Raw genomic sequence first — 19,100 nt, forward strand, 5'->3', positions numbered from 1 at the left:
CACCTCCAACTTGCTCCACTTGTTTGCTTCTTGGTCCTGTTCCCTCCTTGTGTCTCTATGTATTTGCATGCGCCCTACTTTCATTCTGTTGTGTTGCCAAATACATTGGTGCTTTATAAATAGTTGATGACATTAGTAATGACTAACAGCATGAGCCCTCTTGTTTAATGGGGTTGTGCTTAATTATAACGAGAAGGTTACCATTGCTGTATTGTAGGTGATTTATGATCCAGCACGCGTTTTAGGCTACTTCATTCAATTTAGCCACTGGAACACTTGCAGAGATTTCTACCTAAAGTTGTATTTGTTGCAATGGATTGTCAGGCATGGGAAATGCTGTGCCAATGGCGGGTGGTGTTTGTGACGGCTGTTCCTAAGGTTTGTGAGCTGTGTGTGCCACAGGCAGAACTTCCAAGGTGCCATTTGAGCTCTTTGCATAAGTATAGATATGTTCAGGGGCATAATTCCATGGCACCAGGTTCTCCTACAAAGAAGTTTTTTGGATTCCCTCTGGGACATACTAACACTTAACTCATTAACGCTCACATTTTTCCATGTAAAAAACATGTATGACTTGGGCTTTCAGCTGGCCAAATGCCCCTCAAGCTTGTCAAGTGCCTTGGCTGCAGTACAGTGTGCCCACTGCTGTGAGATTCCTTTCTATTTTAGTTACCGGCCCATAGACTCACCCAGAGGCAAGTGCACATTGTGGGGGCCAAAGGTCTAAGGGAAATGCTTCAGATGGCGATAAACTGTATAACGCTGAAGGTCTCTCATCCCAGAACTCATCACTTTAGCCGGGCAGAAAATCATTTCAAGGGCAATTACAGGCCTTTTCCCCTGACCATAACCCAAATGTTTCCATTGACTACTAATGGTCCATTTAAATGTAGAAGCCCGCAGCTTAATGCCAAGCAGAATGCGAATTTAAGGTGGCCATACACGTTGAGATCCGCTTGCTTGGCGAGGTCACCAAGCGAGCTGATCTTCTCCCAATATCCCCACCTACAGGTGGGCAATATTGGGCCCTGGGGCCAAATGATCGAATTAGAACTACAGGCATAGGCGCAGTCGTTTCGGGGGCCACATCAACGAGCCGATGCTGTCCCTGATCCGACTAAATTTTTAAACCTGCCCAATCGATATCTACCCAATTTCAGGCCAGATATGGGTCGGGCAGGCCTGTCATTAATGCCCATACACGGCCCGATAAGCTGCCAAGTTGGTCTAAGGTACCGATATCGGCAGCTAGAATCGGCCCCTGTATGAACATTGTGTGTTCTTGGGGTTTTAAAGGGGTGAGGGGACTGCCAATTAAACTCCAACCCACCCAAAACTTATTTGAACCCCCAAAAATCTCCACCCACTTCTTGCTTTGTGGCGTCCCCAAATACTCCTCAACCCTCCTGACCCGGGTTTATTGTCGAAGTAAATAGCTTGGAGTTGCCATAGTGTTTGCCTGTGAGTCTGTCTGACCATAAAACTCCCCATTACGGGGAGGGGTTTCTTTGCACTCTCGTAACTTCCTTGTTCGTTTAAACAGGATTTCAAAGTTATTTGTAAATGTAATTGCTATCAAAAGCAGTTACTGTCTGTCCCTTTCTGCACTGCTGGTTCTGCCTCTTGCAGATGTATCACCCTGCCGTAGTGCAGAGCTATTTCCATAGGAGCTGATTAATTGAGGAATTCACGTGAAACTGCAAGTAGATCATTCGTTAAGGTAACAGCCCAGGGCATATTTTTCCCCCCTAAGCCCCTCTGACAGGCTGAATACAAACCAGACACCCAGCATGCATTTGGGGGTCTGTGTGTATTTTAGATCTGACGAAATGCAGGAAATGGGAGAGTTTGGCAGAACTCCATGGGGGGAAACTATAGCTCTGCACTGTTCCTACAGTACATTATGTGCTATAATCCCTAAATGGAAAATCCAATCCAAGGGTAAAATAGGACACTGGTTTTCTTGCTCGGCTTACTCAGCTGAATCCATTGTTTGGCTACTTAGGGTAAAATATATCCTAATTATTTTCCCTTTTTAATAAGAAGTAAACTACCAGGGCACAACTCATTGTATAATGTATACTGTATATGGAATGGGGGTAACATACAGACTCCTTACAGATAGTGTCCTGGCTGGAATCAAAATCAGGACCCCAGCAAAGCAGCTTAGAGATACCTTATTAGTGCCCTGGGTACCCCTGGAACTATAGCAGGGTGACCCCAATGTTTCTATATATCTGTAACCTTGTTATGGGCTAAGGGGGCCCAGCCTGAAGGCCAGTTAGGGGGGGATTTGGGGTGAGTGCTTATTTGTGCCCTGGGTACCCCTGGAACTATAGCAGGGTGACCCCAATGTTTCTATATATCTGTAACCTTGTTATGGGCTAAGGGGGCCCAGCCTGAAGGCCAGTTAGGGGGGGGATTTGGGGTGAGTGCTTATTTGTGCCCTGGGTACCCCTGGAACTATAGCAGGGTGACTGTTACCCCAATGTTTCTATATATCTGTAACCTTGTTATGGGCTAAGGGGGCCCAGCCTGAAGGCCAGTTAGGGGGGGATTTGGGGTGAGTGCTTATTGTGATTGTGCTCGAAATTGCACTTGTGGATATAAATGAGCCCTATTGTGTGCAGAGAACATATATTTGTGTTTTACACAGGTGTAAATGCTCCCATTTGGTTGTAAAGGGGATTATATTATGGTAGGTCCAAAGTTTGCTAGAGGACTAATCACCTATAGCAACCAATCGACAGCATTTAATGGTCACCTGTTTACTTTTTAACATCTTGTTGCTACGGGCTACCACACCTGGGAAAACTTTGTGCCTTCTATGAGGGATAGAATATGGTTTGCACTAAACATTCATTACACACGAGTGCTGTTTGCTGTATGTCTTGTTTGTGGCTGATGTTTGATGAAAGCAACATGGCAGCTCCTAGTTGTCTGTATAAACATTTATGGTGAGATAGGATATTTAGGGTAGTTTTACCCAAATTAGTTATATTGATACATGTATCGGACCCCTTATCCGGAAACCTGTTATACAGAAAGCTCCGAATTACGGAAAGCCTGTCTCCCATAGACTCCATTTTAATCAAATAATTCAGATTTTTTCTCTGTAGTAATAAAACAGTACCTTGTAATTGATCCCAACTAAGATATAATTACCCCTTATTGGGGGCAGAACAGCCCTATTGGGTTTATTTAATGGTTAAATGATTCCCTTTTCTCTGTAATAATAAAACAGTACCTGTACTTGATCCCAACTAAGATATTATTACCCCTTATTGGGGGCAGAACAGCCCTATTGGGTTTATTTAATGGTTAAATGATTCCCTTTTCTCTGTAATAATAAAACAGTACCTTGTAATTGATCCCAACTAAGATATAAATAATCCTTACTGGATGCAAAACAATCCTACTGGGTTTAATTAAAGTTTTATTGATTTTTTAGTAGACTTAAGGTATGGAGATCCAAATTACGGAAAGACCCCTTATCCGGAATACCCTTGGTCCCGAGCGTTCTGGATAACGGGTCCTATACCTGTATATACGTATGTGCAAGGCTTACAATCTGTAGCCGTTTTTGTTCCGTGAATGGATCTTGTGTGTTCTTTTTCTATTTAAAGAAACCAGAAGCTTCTCTTACACAGAGCATGTAGTAACATGTAACCACGTGCAATTGGTTATCATTTGGGGGCAGCGTTGCGCATCTCACTACCACAATGCCTGCACTCAGGGTGAATCCGTGTAAGTTTCTTATCCTCGGCTGCAGCAGTCATGTCAGACTTCGGGAAACGTCATCGACGTGACGCTGCCATCTTCGCTGAATGCCAGATACAGGACTTTCCTATACCTGCTGTATCTCATTCTTTCTTCCAGAAGCTGTTCTGGGGAAAAGAGGCAGCTGTCCATATATTGAACCCCCAAACACTGCCCTATATAAGAGAATAAGAAGGTCCCCGTTGTGTAGAATCGTCTCACATTGTATTTACCCTGTATATACAGCTGAACGTGGATCATTTTATATTGCAATGCAGGTCTCTGCCCCCCTCCCCAATAATACCAATAACACCTTGACAGGATAATTATTAATAAACTCTAGGGATATTCTGCTGAGTCAGCCCTTTAATTAACCCCTGCAGCAATGTAACCCTGGATGTGCAGATAAGTGAAACAGGGGCTGCTTCCTTCCGACGCCCGATTCCTGGTTCTGTTCTGATGTCTCCCTGTGAGACCTATTACCACATTTCAAGGCAAAGCTAAAAGGGGCATTAAGCAAACAGCATTTATGTGGCATTCTGACATTCTCTAACTGTCACTGGGGGAGAGACTTGTTACGTAAAGGAACTTTATCCTCATCAGTCATGTTTATAAGGATATTTATGCTGACCTTGCATTGGCCAATAAAAGCAACTCAGTCCCTTTATTAGCTTATTTGCCCGTGTACGGTTCCCTTTGGGCCGCCTGTCCAACCAATATTTAACCAGAAATCTATTAGACAGGCTTCAATATCTGGTCATGTGACCCATTGGTGCTAAGATATTGTTGTTTAGTGACCTCCCCAGAGGAGCGGGGGTTATGGCCAGATTTAATTTTACGGTTCTTCCCTGTACCTGCTTCACAATGCAGTGAATAAGCCCTGGCATCTGTGTAAATTTGCTTAGCGTTCGTTCTATTTGTTAAACACAATCACTAATTAACTATATTAATAGTGGGTCTTGTATTCAGGAATGGCATGTCTCATGTGAATTCTGCAGCAATGGAAGTTCATGATTAACCTCTTGTTTTGCATTTATAAATAAGGGAGCTAGATTTGGTGCCCCTTTGGTGGAACAGAATGGGAACTCAAGGGCCACATGGGTGACTTTTGGGACCAGGCCCAGACTTGGACTCAGAATAGGCCCTGACATTTCAAGTACACACAGGCCTAACCAGCCACCCAACAACCCATTTAATAGTGACTATCTATGGCAGTGATCCCCAACCAGTGGCTCAGGGGCAACATGTTGCTCCCCAACCCCTTGGATGTTGCTCTCAGTGCCCCCAAACCAGGGAGTTATTTTTGAATTCCTGACTTGGGGGCAAGTTTTGGTTGAATAAAAACAAGATATCCAACCAAATAAAGCCCCTGTAAGCTGATAGGGTGCATAGAGGCTGCCTAATAGCCAATCACAGCCCTTATTTGGCTCCTCCATGAACTTTTATGGTGCTTGTGTTGCTCTCCAAGTCTTTTTACATTTGACTGTGGCTCACGAGTAAGAAAGGTTGGGGACCCCTGGTCTATGGCAACCCGTCTGGCATTTGCCAGAACCCAGAATTTGCCAGTCCAGGCCTGCTTGTGACCCTATCCGAGGTAAAGGTGGCCATACGCCTTCAGGTCCACTAGCTTGGCAATGTCGTCAAGCGACCGGATCTTCTCCCGATATCCCCACCTACGGGTGGGCGTTATCGGGAGAATCCAGACTAATTCAGTCGTTTGGCCCTGGGGTACAGGTATGGGCCAAGTCGGCTCGGGAGCTGATGCGGTCTCTGATCCAATAAAATTTTTTAACCTGTCCAATGAATACCTGCCCGATTTCAGGCCAGATATGGGTCGGGCAAGCCCGTCGTTAGTGCCCATACACGGGCCGATTAGCTGCCGAATCGGTCTAAGGGAACGATATCGGCAGCTAGAATCGGCCTTTGTATGGCCACCTTTAGTTGGTCAGGCTAGCAGCCATTGGTTAGTTTGCCTGATTTCTTGGGAGAGCTTAGGCCTTTCCTATGTGGGTGTATTGCCTGCCCCACCCCTGTCTGTTGAATTTGATTCATATAAATTCCTAAGGGAGGGCAGTCAAAATGCCCTGTGTGCCATCTGAGTGCATCCTAGTGGCCTCAAAGCCCAAGCAGCCAGATTTCTCACTGACAAAGTGTTTCCAAGGTAATTTTCTCAGCAGTGCAGATAAATGAGTGACCTTGCTCATGAGTCGGGTCCCAGGGGTGCACTTTCTGATTAAACGCTGCTGGAGAGTCTCCTGTTTGAGATGAAAATTTGTTTTCCTAGCCAAACTCTGAGCAGCTGTAGCCAAATGATCACTAAAGAGAATAGTGGTGCTAATGGGGGGAGAGGAAGGAAACCCTAACAAACCATTAAGGTCTAGTTTTTCTATTATTGCAGCAAAAATAGGTGAGTTTGATGAGAAAAGGCACAAAAGTCACAATAAATACATTTACTTTTTTTTTTTTTTTTGTTTAAAAAATAATAAGATATTTTACAGACTTCATTGCTAGAGCATCAGGACATAAAGGCAACATAATCTTTATATCATCATTATCTCTTTGTATAGGAAAAAAAAGTCTGTTTGACTGCAGGGGTCAGAGTGGCAGTGTGAAAGGGATTAGGCAGGAATTTGGTGGGTGATCGAGGGTTAAGTTGGGGAAGAGGTTCTTTTTCACAAGAAAGCACTTTAATCCCAAGGCTTGGATGTCTTAATATTTAAAGCCCTCCTGTTCCACTTCCTGTCAGTCATTCATACCATGGCCTGGAAACTAGGATACGAGGTTCCATAGCAACCAGCTAATTATTTTTGAACGTCAAACTGGGAATTATTATTATTATTATTAACATTTATTTATAAAGCACCAACATATCCCGCATCGCTGTACAATAAGTGGGTTACATACATTGCACATACAGAGTAACATATAAAGCAACCAATAACCGATACAAGAGGTGAAGAGAGCCCTGCCCAAAAGAGCTTACAATCTACAAGGAGTAACATATAAAGCAATCAGTAACCGATACAGGAGGGGAAGGGAGCCCTGCCCAAAAGAGCTTACACTCTACAAGGAGTAACATATAAAGCAATCAATAACCGATACAAGAGGTGAAGGGAGCCCTGCCCAAAAGAGCTTACACTCTACAAGGAGTAACATATAAAGCAATCAGTAACCGATACAGGAGGGGAAGGGAGCCCTGCCCAAAAGAGCTTACACTCTACAAGGAGTAACATATAAAGCAATCAGTAACCGATACAAGAGGGGAAGGGAGCCCTGCCCAAAAGAGCTTACAATCTACAAGGAGTAACATATAAAGCAATCAGTAACCGATACAGGAGGGGAAGGGAGCCCTGCCCAAAAGAGCTTACACTCTACAAGGAGTAACATATAAAGCAATCAGTAACCGATACAAGAGGGGAAGGGAGCCCTGCCCAAAAGAGCTTACAATCTACAAGGAGTAACATATAAAGCAATCAGTAACCGATACAGGAGGGGAAGGGAGCCCTGCCCAAAAGAGCTTACACTCTACAAGGAGTAACATATAAAGCAATCAATAACCGATACAAGAGGTGAAGGGAGCCCTGCCCAAAAGAGCTTACAATCTACAAACTACAAAAATGTATGGTATAATTAACAAATACTGGAAAAACCTGCCTGGGCTTCGCTTCTCTGAAACCCGGAAATATCTACACATTGGAGCATCCAATCACTTTTCCCAATGTGTTAAATCCTTGCCCATATACTGTATGTCATAATCCCACCCCCAGACATCATGAAAACATCATTACCCGCCCCAAAGTAATCGTCCCACCCATGTGACATTATCGCCCCGCCCCTTTCATGTCACCATATTTAAAAATGAAAAAAGTTGATAACCCTAAACACAACAACCAATCAGAAACTAGGTTTCATCTGTCTGCTGCAGACAGAATCATGAAATGTAGTCTCTGATTGGTTACTAAACAATTCTGTGATTCCATCCTAGTCCCTTTCAAAGCTTGTTTCTTTTGCTTATCTATATCTGTGGCGACTTTATTAAACAGTATGGCAGCTCCCAGTTAGATAAATACATGTAATTTATGTATGCATATGTAGAACAGGAATTTTGTGCAACACAAGAGCCTTAGTACTGTAACATGTATTTAAAGAGGAAATTAATGGATGGAATTTAATTCCTACCTCTGAGCAGGATATATTTTACCTATAAACATCGGTGTCAAATCACCGTCCCCGGCTCTCGGCAGTTTGTATCGGGGCAGGGGGGAGAGAGAAATATGCTGATTATGTTCCATTGAGGTTATTTATACTTTATTGACATGTGCAAACAAAAGCGGCTCCTTGGAATGAGTGCTCCCTTGCCAAGAGGCGCCGTGCCAGAAGCACTGTTTATAGTTTGGTATCTAAGATTCATTGAGCAGCCAGAATGAAACGGAGGATCTTGTTTCCGCAGGAAGATTTGTCTGCATTGTAAGTGCCCGCGGGAGGAACACAGCGCCACGGCGATGCCATTGGAAATGGAGAAAACTATGAACAAGCTGATGTTTGACTTTCAGAGGAATTCCACCTCCGATGATGACTCCGGTTGCGCCCTGGAAGAATACGCCTGGATTCCTCCCGGACTGAAACCAGAACAGGTAAGTGTTTGTTTGGGTTCTCTTTAAACCTTGGGTGTGGTGGTGCCAAGCAATAGTCTGCACTGGTGCTATGGGGGGTATCTCTATAATGCCCGTACGCTATTCCGTGTGTGTATGGCGGATCGACAAGACGACCAAGATCGTAAAAGCTTTGGGTAACGGTTGTCTCGTTGATCGGGCGGGACAAAAGATTTTGATTGGCCGCTGTTGAAGGTGTCTGAGCGTATGAGACCCATTATCCAGAATGCTTGGGGCCTTGGTTTTTCTGGATAAGGGTTTTTTCCGTAATTTGGATCTCTATACCATAAGCCTATGAAGAAATAATTTAAACACTAATTAAACCCAATGGGATCAGTTTACCTCCAATAAGGGGTAATTATATCTTAGTTGGGATCAAGTACCGGTACTGTTTTATTATTACAGAGAAAAGGGAATCATAACCATTAAATAAACCCAATAGGGCTGTTCTGCCCCCAATAAGGGGTAATTATATCTTAGTTGGGATCAAGTACAGTACTGTTTTATTATTACAGAGAAAATGGAATCATTTAACCATTAAATAAACCCAATAGGGCTGTTCTGCCCCCAATAAGGGGTAATTATATCTTAGTTGGGATCAAGTACAGGTTCTGTTTTGTTATTACAGAGAAAAGGGAATCATTTAACCATGAAATAAACCCAATAGGGCTGTTCTGCCCCCAATAAGGGGTAATTATATCTTAGTTGGGATCAAGTACAGGTACTGTTTTATTATTACAGAGAAAAGGGAATCATTTAACCATTAAATAAACCCAACAGGGCTGTTCTGGCCCCAATAAGGTGTAAATATATCTTAGTTGGGATCAAGTACAGGTACTGTTTTATTATTACAGAGAAAAGGGAATCATTTAACCATTAAATAAACCCAATAGGGCTGTTCTGCCCCAATAAGGGGTAATTATATCTTAGTTGGGATCAAGTACAGGTACTGTTTTATTATTACAGAGAAAAGGGAATCATTTAACCATTAAATAAACCCAATAGGGCTGTTCTGCCCCAATAAGGGGTAATTATATCTTAGTTGGGATCAAGTACAGGTACTGTTTTATTATTACAGAGAAAAGGGAATCATTTAACCATGAAATAAACCCAATAGGGCTGTTCTGCCCCCAATAAGGGGTAATTATATCTTAGTTGGGATCAAGTACAATGTACTGTGTTATTATTACAGGTAAAAGAAAATTATTTATCTAAAATGGAGTCTATCGGAGATGGGCTTTCTGTAATTCAGAGCTTTCTGGATAACAGGTTTCCAGATAATAGATCCTATACAGGTATGGGATCTGCTACCTGAAAACCTGTTATCCAGAAAGTTCCGAATTACAGGAAGGCCATCTCCCATAGACTTTATTATAAGCATATAACTCAATTTCCAAATATGAATATCTAATAATAAAATATCTTTTTTCTTGATCCCAACTAAGCTATAATTAATCCTTTATTGGAGGCAAACCAATCCTATTTGGTTTAATTAATGTTTAAAAAATTTTTTTTAGTAGACTTGGAGATCCAAATTATGGAAAGATGTGTTATCCAGAAAATCCCAGGTCCTAAGTATTCTAGATAATGGGATCAGTAATGTATATTATACTAATATACTGTTTACATTTTATATATATATATATATATATATATATATATATATAAGCAGAGAGCCGTATACACAGGGACCTTGCAAACCATTTATTGAAAAAGATCCGACGTTTCGAGCACTAAGGGCTCTGGTACACGGGGAGATCGCCGAAAAAGACTCGCGAGGCTTTTTCTGCGATTTCCCGAAATCGCCCCGCCGCGTCTGCCATCCCGCCGGCGACTTACATGTTCGCCGGTGGGATGGCAGGGGGAAGGCAACTCGGGGAGATTAGTCGCCCGCGAGCAGGGAGTTTTGCCGCGGGCGACTAATCTCCCCGTGTACCAGAGCCCTAACGGTGCTCTTCTTCAGGGAGAAACCCTGAAGAAGAGAATCGTTAGTGCTCGAAACGTCGGATCTTTTTCAATAGATGGTTAATCTGTTTTCAAGGTCCCTGTGTGTGCGGCTCTCTGCTTCTTTATTATTGTTTTTGCCAGCACCCAGGGCTTTTGATCTTTTGGATGGTGTGCTCCGTTTGTTCCTATATATATATATAAATATACTATATATACTCTTTTAAATTCGATGGTTCCTATTTTTTTTGGTGCTTGTGGTCTATTTTGTAATCATATAATTCTTCGAGTCACCCCAAGCTGTCGCCCCATATCCCGAGGCTGTACAGTTGAGTGCAGCTATGCAGACTATTGCGCATGGAGAGTCAGCCTGGGGTCTCACCGGACTAAGCTATGTGAGTTCTATTCGCTGCTTAACTCATGTTTTTGAAATCCCAGCCCATATTATTACCAACGGAAAGATCTCTTGACAACAACTGATGGATTGTTTTACTTTTGCCTCTTTGGATGTTTGGTGGCAGAATAAGGCGCAGTTGCACCGCGTGTGCTTTGTCTGTGTAAATAATCCCACAGAATGGCTCGTAGGCCCACATCTGGTTTGGATCATCACGTATTTACTTATGTATCTCAGCTATTGTTGTGCTCAGGCAAAGGGTTTGTCAGCACATTCAAGTAAAGCCGGAGATATGAAGAGTCGCCAAAGCTTTAGAACGGCAACCGTAGGGGCCATATACAAGGCCAGAGCTTATGGGGTTTTGCCAAGCCATTAATATTATTCTTATTATTATTATAAACATTTATTTATAAAGTGCCAACATATCCCGCAGCGCTGTACAATAAGTGGGTTTCATACACTGGACATACAGAGTAACATATAAAGCAATCAATAACCGATACAAGAGGGGAAGAGAGCCCTGCCCAAAAGAGCTTACAATCTACAAGGAGAAGGGGGTTGAGACACAAGCCATTGGCAAGAACCAAAGGCAAAGGTTCCTTGCAACTGCCTACGCCCAGGTATTCTCCCAATTAGCACATAAGGAATCTGCGCTCCTGGAGTAAGGTTCTCATTTAGTCAAAACTGCCAGAAAAAAAAAATGCTCGCTGTCATCACAAAATCAGTGAGAATCAGATTGTTTTCCTTCGCCTGCCAGTTTTCATGGCCACCTGGAATCAAATTCAATTCAGAAAGGCAAATATTGTTATAGTTTTATTTTCCTTTGAAGTGAGTCTCCACGGGGGGAAATCTGTTGGAAAATCAAATTAATCGGTACTACATAAACTTAAAGGGGAAGTAAAGAATTGGGGGGGGGGGGATTGCATGCTGTGAAAAATGATATCATTGGACTATGTTTAGCCTTCTACTGCTTTCTTCATCTGGTGTGGGGACAAACCAGTGGAGGCCATATGGGGCCCTTCAGGGTATTTCTAAGGCCCTTGCCTGCCCTCTGGGCTCCATAGACTGCAGTGGACATCATTTTTATACAATACAGGCCATGACATTTTAGTTTATGAACTAACTGTCCCACTACATCAAAAAAGTTGGGCAACACTTAACTAGTAGATCCCACTAGCAGCCAACCAAAGCTGGACCTACATTATAAGATAGCCCAATGAGTTAATTTTTTCCTTGATATGCCCACCTAAACCCACCCTAGGGCCAAACAATTGGATCACAGCAGGCCAGGGATAGGGATATAGGCCATTTGGGGGAAGGACCATATCAATTGATCAAATGGGAAAGTCAAACCTGCCTGATTGACAGGACAGAAATCGGTAGGGTAGGACCATCAGAGGGCCCCTTACACAAAGATAAGCTGCCGAATTGGTCTAAAGTGGTTGTGTAATTGTTTGAAATTTCCTTTGAATTCAGTTCCATAAGATAATACTGTTCACATGTTTTATCCACGGAGGTTGCCATGGTTCCCAACGGCAAGATATTTTCAGGCTCTTTGTCCCCCCTCTTGTGTAGATGACAAATCACCCAGTGTGCCATCGCCATGACAGTCAGCGTACCACATGCCTTGGCATTAGGGGGCCCAGCTTTCCTGAGAACTTTGATACCCCTGCTGTGTATGGGAGGGCAATAACCATGACAATACTGGGCATGATTTACTTGGTCCGTTGTGTGGATTACTCAATATCGGAGAGATTATAGGTTTCTGTTATAGAAAATCTGGAATATATGGTGCTTCCTCATGACCATAGGAGAGCAAAGCCATGCATGTCTTGCTTAATTGTTAATTATAACAATATAACCCCCTTCCTTTTCAATAACTATAGGCTGAAGGGGGTTAACCACACACTCAAAACTTTTAGATCATAGATAATTCTTCTGCACATCCATTTGTACATCTGATGCCAGTTCTACGGGCAACAATTTCCAGAGACAGATTGCCAAAGCCAGGGACCCCATGCTGGAATTAAGGAGCCGTAGGCAGCTCGGGCATTGCTTCGTTGTGACAACCATTGTTCCTAATATTGACACTCAAGGGGGGGGGGGGATGAAAAGAGCATACATTCCATCAGAGCAATTAGTGAGACAACATAGCGTTGGCCTTGTGTAAATTCCTACCCCCGGGAGGGATGGGATCTAGCAGAAAGGTGCGATCATTGGCACCTCAGTAGGGACTGGGACCAGCCAAACCGAGATTCTCTATGGCACAAATCATAAGGGGAAGACAAAGTGCAACATGTTGTGATTCATCAGCACCTAATCACGTTCTTTGGAACATTCCCCGCGTGCCCCTCTCTCCCTGAAGCAGCTGAGGGGAATTAGTGTAGGGGTTTGTTTCCCATAGCCTGCTGGAAACAGCACAAGCAGCATTATATAACTTAAAGTCTATCTAGAGCTGCGTCAAAAGAAATAACCTTCAGACTGCTGCTTGCCACGTGCCAGATGTTCTTGAACTACAACACCCAGCCGTGCACTCTAACAGCATCTGGCATGTCCCAGGTCTCCCATGATAAAGACAGAAAGAACTAACCACTGGGAAAGGGCTCCGTGGGCTCCTAACTGACATGAACAACATAATTATTTGAGCTAAACAAATCATCTTTCTCAAGGACAGTGGGATGGTTGCCATAAACAAAAGATTTTGCTATGGGGCTTAGTAGCTTCCCTGTTTTAGCGATGTAATGGATATCCGTCCCTAGATTCCCTGTGTTAGATTGTGGAACCCACCTTTTAGGTTAGAGTTTCCTGATGAACAAAAGGAATGTCCATACACAAGATCCTCCAGACCAGGTTTGATTAATGTCTGGGCAAAAAATTACCAGAAATTTATCAGCCAGGCAAGAAATCACATTGGACAAGGACTTACGTGGTACCCCTCCCAATGGGCCGACATAGCCCTTCATTATAATCCAATTATTGCCAGCCTAACCTGGAGTCTGGCTTTGGTGGTGAAGACCTCAACAAATGAGCTGATATTTCTGTGAAAGCCCAGCCTTAATACCTATTGTACCCCTCAGATGTGAGGAAGAATTTAGTCAAGGGTGGAAGACTCCAATGAAAAGGGGCCATTGGGTAGGAGGCCATAGGAAGAGCCCAGGTGGGGTCAAGACAACTTGGGCCTGGACTGGCAATCTGTGGGGGCGGCTGTAAGATGCCACAGACAGTCACTATTTATTAGGCTGGTGGGGGGCTATTTAGGCCTCTTTGTTCTTGGAATGCTAGGGTCTATTTTGAATCCCAGTCCAGCCCTGAGACAACAATAATATCATCCTAGCACAATGTAGAGTGAGCTTATTTGGCAAGCGGTATAGGCATAGTCTTAAAGTGTAAGTGAGTTTAATACCCCAGGTAAATAATCCAGTGCAGGGACTAATGTGCTAACTCTGGAGACGTTCTGGCTGTTTTTGGAACCTGATACTGCAATCCAGGAGCTACTGTGTGTAGTTGTTAGAGCTGAACAACAATTCCATTTATTGTGGTACCAGGTGTGCCATTTTATCTGTTAGAAAAGCCTGTTAAATATAATCTACCTTTCAGCCTAATATTTTCTGCATTTCATCCTCAATTACTTCAAGAAGTGGCTGCAAGATCCACCGGCGCTTATTATCGGTACCAGCGGTTGCCCTAACAACAAGCGCCTTCTCTGATAACTTCCAGCGACGGTCCCAGCACAACAGGACATTGCTCTCATTGACTCTGTAGCAAAGCTGGGTATCTGGGTTGCTGCCATTATGTGGATGGGTGTGACTATCTCTATCCATAGATAGTTCCGTGGATGGATATATGTTGCTGTAATCTGTCACGCTGAGAGAAATTGATCTAGCTTTCATTGTAAATTAATGAGTACCTGAGGGTACATTCAGGCTTATTAAGTTTAATTAAGTCAAAAATTAAAATAAGAAAATGAAAGGGCAATAGAATCAATGGAGGAGGATGAAAGACTTTAATATGACCTGACAGGATATATATATACTGTATAGCTGCTCATAATAAAGGGCTTTCCACCTGTGACTCTAATTGTTGACGATGGAAAGCCTTTTCAGATTGGTTAGTAGCCCACAATAGCAGAGATCTATAGCAGGCGACTCAACCACTCCGTGGGTTCTTACCTTAAGGCTGATGTCCCACGGAGCGGTTTAGTTGCCCTTGATAGATCTCTGCTATCGCAGGCAACTAACTGCTCTGAAATGCCTTTCCACTGAAAACAATAGGAGTTGCCGGTGGGAAGGCCATCGCTTCGGGTATTCCGCAGTTGCACAAAGTTTCCCCCTGCAGGCGACTTTGGAAAGCTGAAGCGATGTGAAGGGCTTTTCTGAGCGCTTAGTAGCCCACGATGGCAGAGATTTGTCACGGGCAACTAAAATGCTCCATGGGACTTAAGCCTTAAGGCAGGGATCCCCAACCTTTTACACACGCAAACAACATTTAAATGGAAAAGGTGTTGGGAAGCAACACAAGTATGAAAAAAGTTCCTGGGGGTAGAAATAAGATCTTTCATTGGCTATTTGGTAGCCCTTAAGTGGACTGGCAGCCTACAGAAGGCTCTGTTTGACATTATCTTTGGTTTTTATGCAACCAAAACTTGCCCCCAAACCAGAAACTCAAAAATGAGCAGCTACTTTGAGGCAACGGGGAGCAACATGTTGCCCCTGAGCCACTGGTTGGGGAACACTGCCTTAATGGCAGTGGCACACAGGGATATTAGTCGCCCCGCGATAAATCTTCATTCCCATGGGCGAATTATCTCCCCGCAATGCCATCCCACCGGCAAGAATGTAAATCGGCGGTGGGATGGCATATGCATCGCTTCGGTTTCCCGAAGTTGCCTCTCTAGGCTGACTAATCTCCCTGGGTGGCACTGCCCTAAAGCCCCTGATAGCCTCCCCATCCTACCTGAAAGAACCAGAACTGAAGGTTGTTCCGGATAGTTATCAACTCAAACGGTGGAAAATCCAGCCTTTATTGGACCACTCTGGGCCGTGGATTCAGGCCTCTCCAAAGAGGTCTTCATGGCCAGCTCAAGGCTTCCATTCCCAAGTTTGTTAAAGATATAGCATCATGTTACAGATTATAATGGTAGACCTTTAGCCTGTGGCACCCACCTATAGATGTTAACTAACAACTCGCAGTACCCATGAAACCTTTAGCTGTTGGAAGCTGCTGCGAGTAACCAGCGAAGACACTTTGGTTCCCATTAAGGGAACAGAGTATAGTCATTATGAGCTTGGGGCGGACACGGCCATTACAATGGAAGGCATATTCCCCTTGGTGTTACAATGTTCCTGATATAAAAAGACATGACAGGAAAGTAGGGATCTCATCACGGTCACCGAGTCCCTCTTGGTTTGAAGCTTCACACTGTGCAGTCATTTGTGAAATATCTGTCTGGTACCGTGTCTGTTAAAGTCGCATCAGTGTGAAAACCCATTATCCTTTTTTACTTGTCATTATATTCATGTATAATGATATCCATATAGGCTGGCACGCAGGGATGGCTCTGTGATTGGACAGGTTGCACTAAGGTGCCAGGGAGGGAATTGTAACAGCGGGCACTGTGCCGTGGCACCGTGGGCTCCTCTCTGGCCTACATCTCCTCAATGTGCCGAAATACCAGTCTAAAGAGGAAATATTTAACTGATATACCAAGTAGCCTAAATACTGTCTCCCGTCCTAGAATGTGACCTCCGTATCCAGAATCATACAGCGGAACATAATAGAACATGACAGATATTTGCACCAAATGATAGAAATGTAATGTCAGGAGGAGGAATTACTGTAAAGTGCTGTGTTATTCTATAGAAATAATTTATGATGCCAAAGTACCACATATTATATGCTTCCCCTTGTATTTGTTTATTGGAAATATTATGAGGTGCTTTTTGTCAGTATTACCAACCTTATCACTACTGGTAAACAGAAATGAGTATGGCAGCTCCCACTCAAATGTATAAATACCCACTGTGACCTACAGCACTTACATTTGCCCATTTGTGTCTGTTAGTTACCCCTCCCATATAGATTGTAAGCTCTACGGGGCAGGGACCTCCATCATCTTTTAACTCTTATTGCAACTCTGTCTTGTATTTATTTGTATATATTGTTGTACTTTGTATTTATCTATTATTATCTTAATAACCCCCTGTTTGTATAAATGTATTCTACTGTACAGCGCTGTGTACATAAGTAGCACTTTATTATTAAAGATATACATACATACAAATACAAATATACAGAGAAGTTACACAATACACAATAACTGTACCCCGATACTGTACTGTCTAAGGGAAACACTATGGCACCTCCTACCCATATGTATAAATACAAATATACAGAGAAGGAATGTTCTGGGCACACAATAAGCTGTACCCCCATACTGTACTGTCTAAGGGAAACACTATGGCACCTCCTACCCATATGTATAAATACAAATATACAGAGAAGGAATGTTCTGGGCACACAATAAGCTGTACCCCCATACTGTACTGTCTAAGGGAAACACTATGGCACCCCCTACCCATATGTATATATACAAATATACAGAGAAGGAATGTTCTGGGCACACAATAAGCTGTACCTCCATACTGTACTGTCTAAGGGAAACACTATGGCACCTCCTACCCATATGTATAAATACAAATATACAGAGAAGGAATGTTCTGGGCACACAATAAGCTGTACCCCCATACTGTACTGTCTAAGGGAAACACTATGGCACCTCCTACCCATATGTATAAATACAAATATACAGAGTAGGAATGTTCTGGGCACACAATAAGCTGTACCCCCATACTGTACTGTCTAAGGGAAACACTATGGCACCCCCTACCCATATGTATATATACAAATATACAGAGAAGGAATGTTCTGGGCACACAATAAGCTGTACCCCCATACTGTACTGTCTAAGGGAAACACTATGGCACCTCCTACCCATATGTATAAATACAAATATACAGAGAAGGAATGTTCTGGGCACACAATAAGCTGTACCCCCATACTGTACTGTCTAAGGGAAACACTATGGCACCTCCTACCCATATGTATAAATACAAATATACAGAGAAGGAATGTTCTGGGCACACAATAAGCTGTACCCCCATACTGTACTGTCTAAGGGAAACACTATGGCACCTCCCACCATATTAATAAAACATGCACATATGCATGCAGTGTATTACTCCCTCCCTTACAATAACTGGATAGCAAGACAAACTCTAGTTATAAATAACAAACATTCATCTGTTCTTGTTTTGTGCTCTGTGCAGCGCATATGACTTCTGATTTCCATTGTGGTTAAAGTCTGTTGTCATTTTATTTTCTACATTTTTGCACGAAGAAAGAATAAGGCGCATTGTGCCAATCTGCTTAGCCGAGCACGATGCACCCCAAAAAAGGCAAATTCCTTTCAGTTTCACGGACCCCCAGTAACAATCCTGCAGTGGTTTATGTGCCAGTTACAAATGACGCCCCCTGTGTGAGTTGCTGGCAGACAAGGAGTGGGCTCTGTACATTTCCAGTTAATAGATGTGAAAGTGTTAATGATTTGAAATAGGATTTCCAGTGTTCAGCCACTATGAATTAAACACAAAGTAATAATTTCCTTTTTAAACAAGAAGAATTTTGGCAGCACAAGTGACAAAACACATTCCTTATATACATTTAGCTTTATAAGTTCCCTATGTGCATTCACGTGTAGGCACTCTGTATGCCTTGGGATCCAGTGTTATTACTAGACCGTACCTTTATTTTCATTTTATTATTGAATATATATTATGTAAGGTTTCATTGGACACAATAGATAGTGCTGCCTTAATAAAAGGGATATTTGCTCAGATTCCACCAGTTATGGGGTCCAACTGTGACTCTGTGCTTCTCTGCATGCAAGCAAGCTGTGGATATATATAATATCGCAGCAATCTCAACCCTGTAGTGCAGTGACGCCGTGCATCGGCAGCCAGTCCCCTCCCTCCGTGACAAGTCCAGTTTGCAACTTCCAAGTAAAGGCCCCCATACACGGGCCGATTCTAGCTGCCAATATCAGTCCCTTAGACCGATTCAGCAGCTAATCAGCCCGTGTATGGGCACTACCGACAGGCCTGCCCGACCGATATCTGGCCTGGAATCTGCCAGATATCAGTTGGGCAGGTTAAAAAATTCAGTTGGATCGGGGACCGCGTTGGCTTGTTGATGCAGTCCCCTAACCAATTGTGCCTTTTACCGGCATTCTAATTCGATCGTTTGGCCCCAGCGCCAAACAACCGAATTAGCCTGAATTTACCCGATATTGCCCA

The 19,100-nt window shown here is 43.2% G+C and overlaps 1 protein-coding gene across 3 annotated transcripts in view; it reads left to right on the plus strand.

Moving 5' to 3' along the window:
- The window catches only part of prickle2 (prickle planar cell polarity protein 2), a 231,664-nt gene that overhangs the window by 143,386 nt on the left and 69,178 nt on the right, over window positions 1–19,100 (plus strand). For all 3 annotated transcript variants that reach the window (XM_031901242.1, XM_012961769.2, XM_012961768.3), the window contains one exon: window positions 8,210–8,393. In XM_031901242.1, coding sequence (XP_031757102.1) covers window positions 8,210–8,393 — 184 coding nt within the window. The remainder of the gene's footprint in view (window positions 1–8,209; window positions 8,394–19,100) is intronic.

Source organism: Xenopus tropicalis, chromosome 4 (genome assembly GCF_000004195.4).
Source record: "Xenopus tropicalis strain Nigerian chromosome 4, UCB_Xtro_10.0, whole genome shotgun sequence".
Lineage (NCBI taxonomy): Eukaryota > Metazoa > Chordata > Amphibia > Anura > Pipidae > Xenopus > Xenopus tropicalis.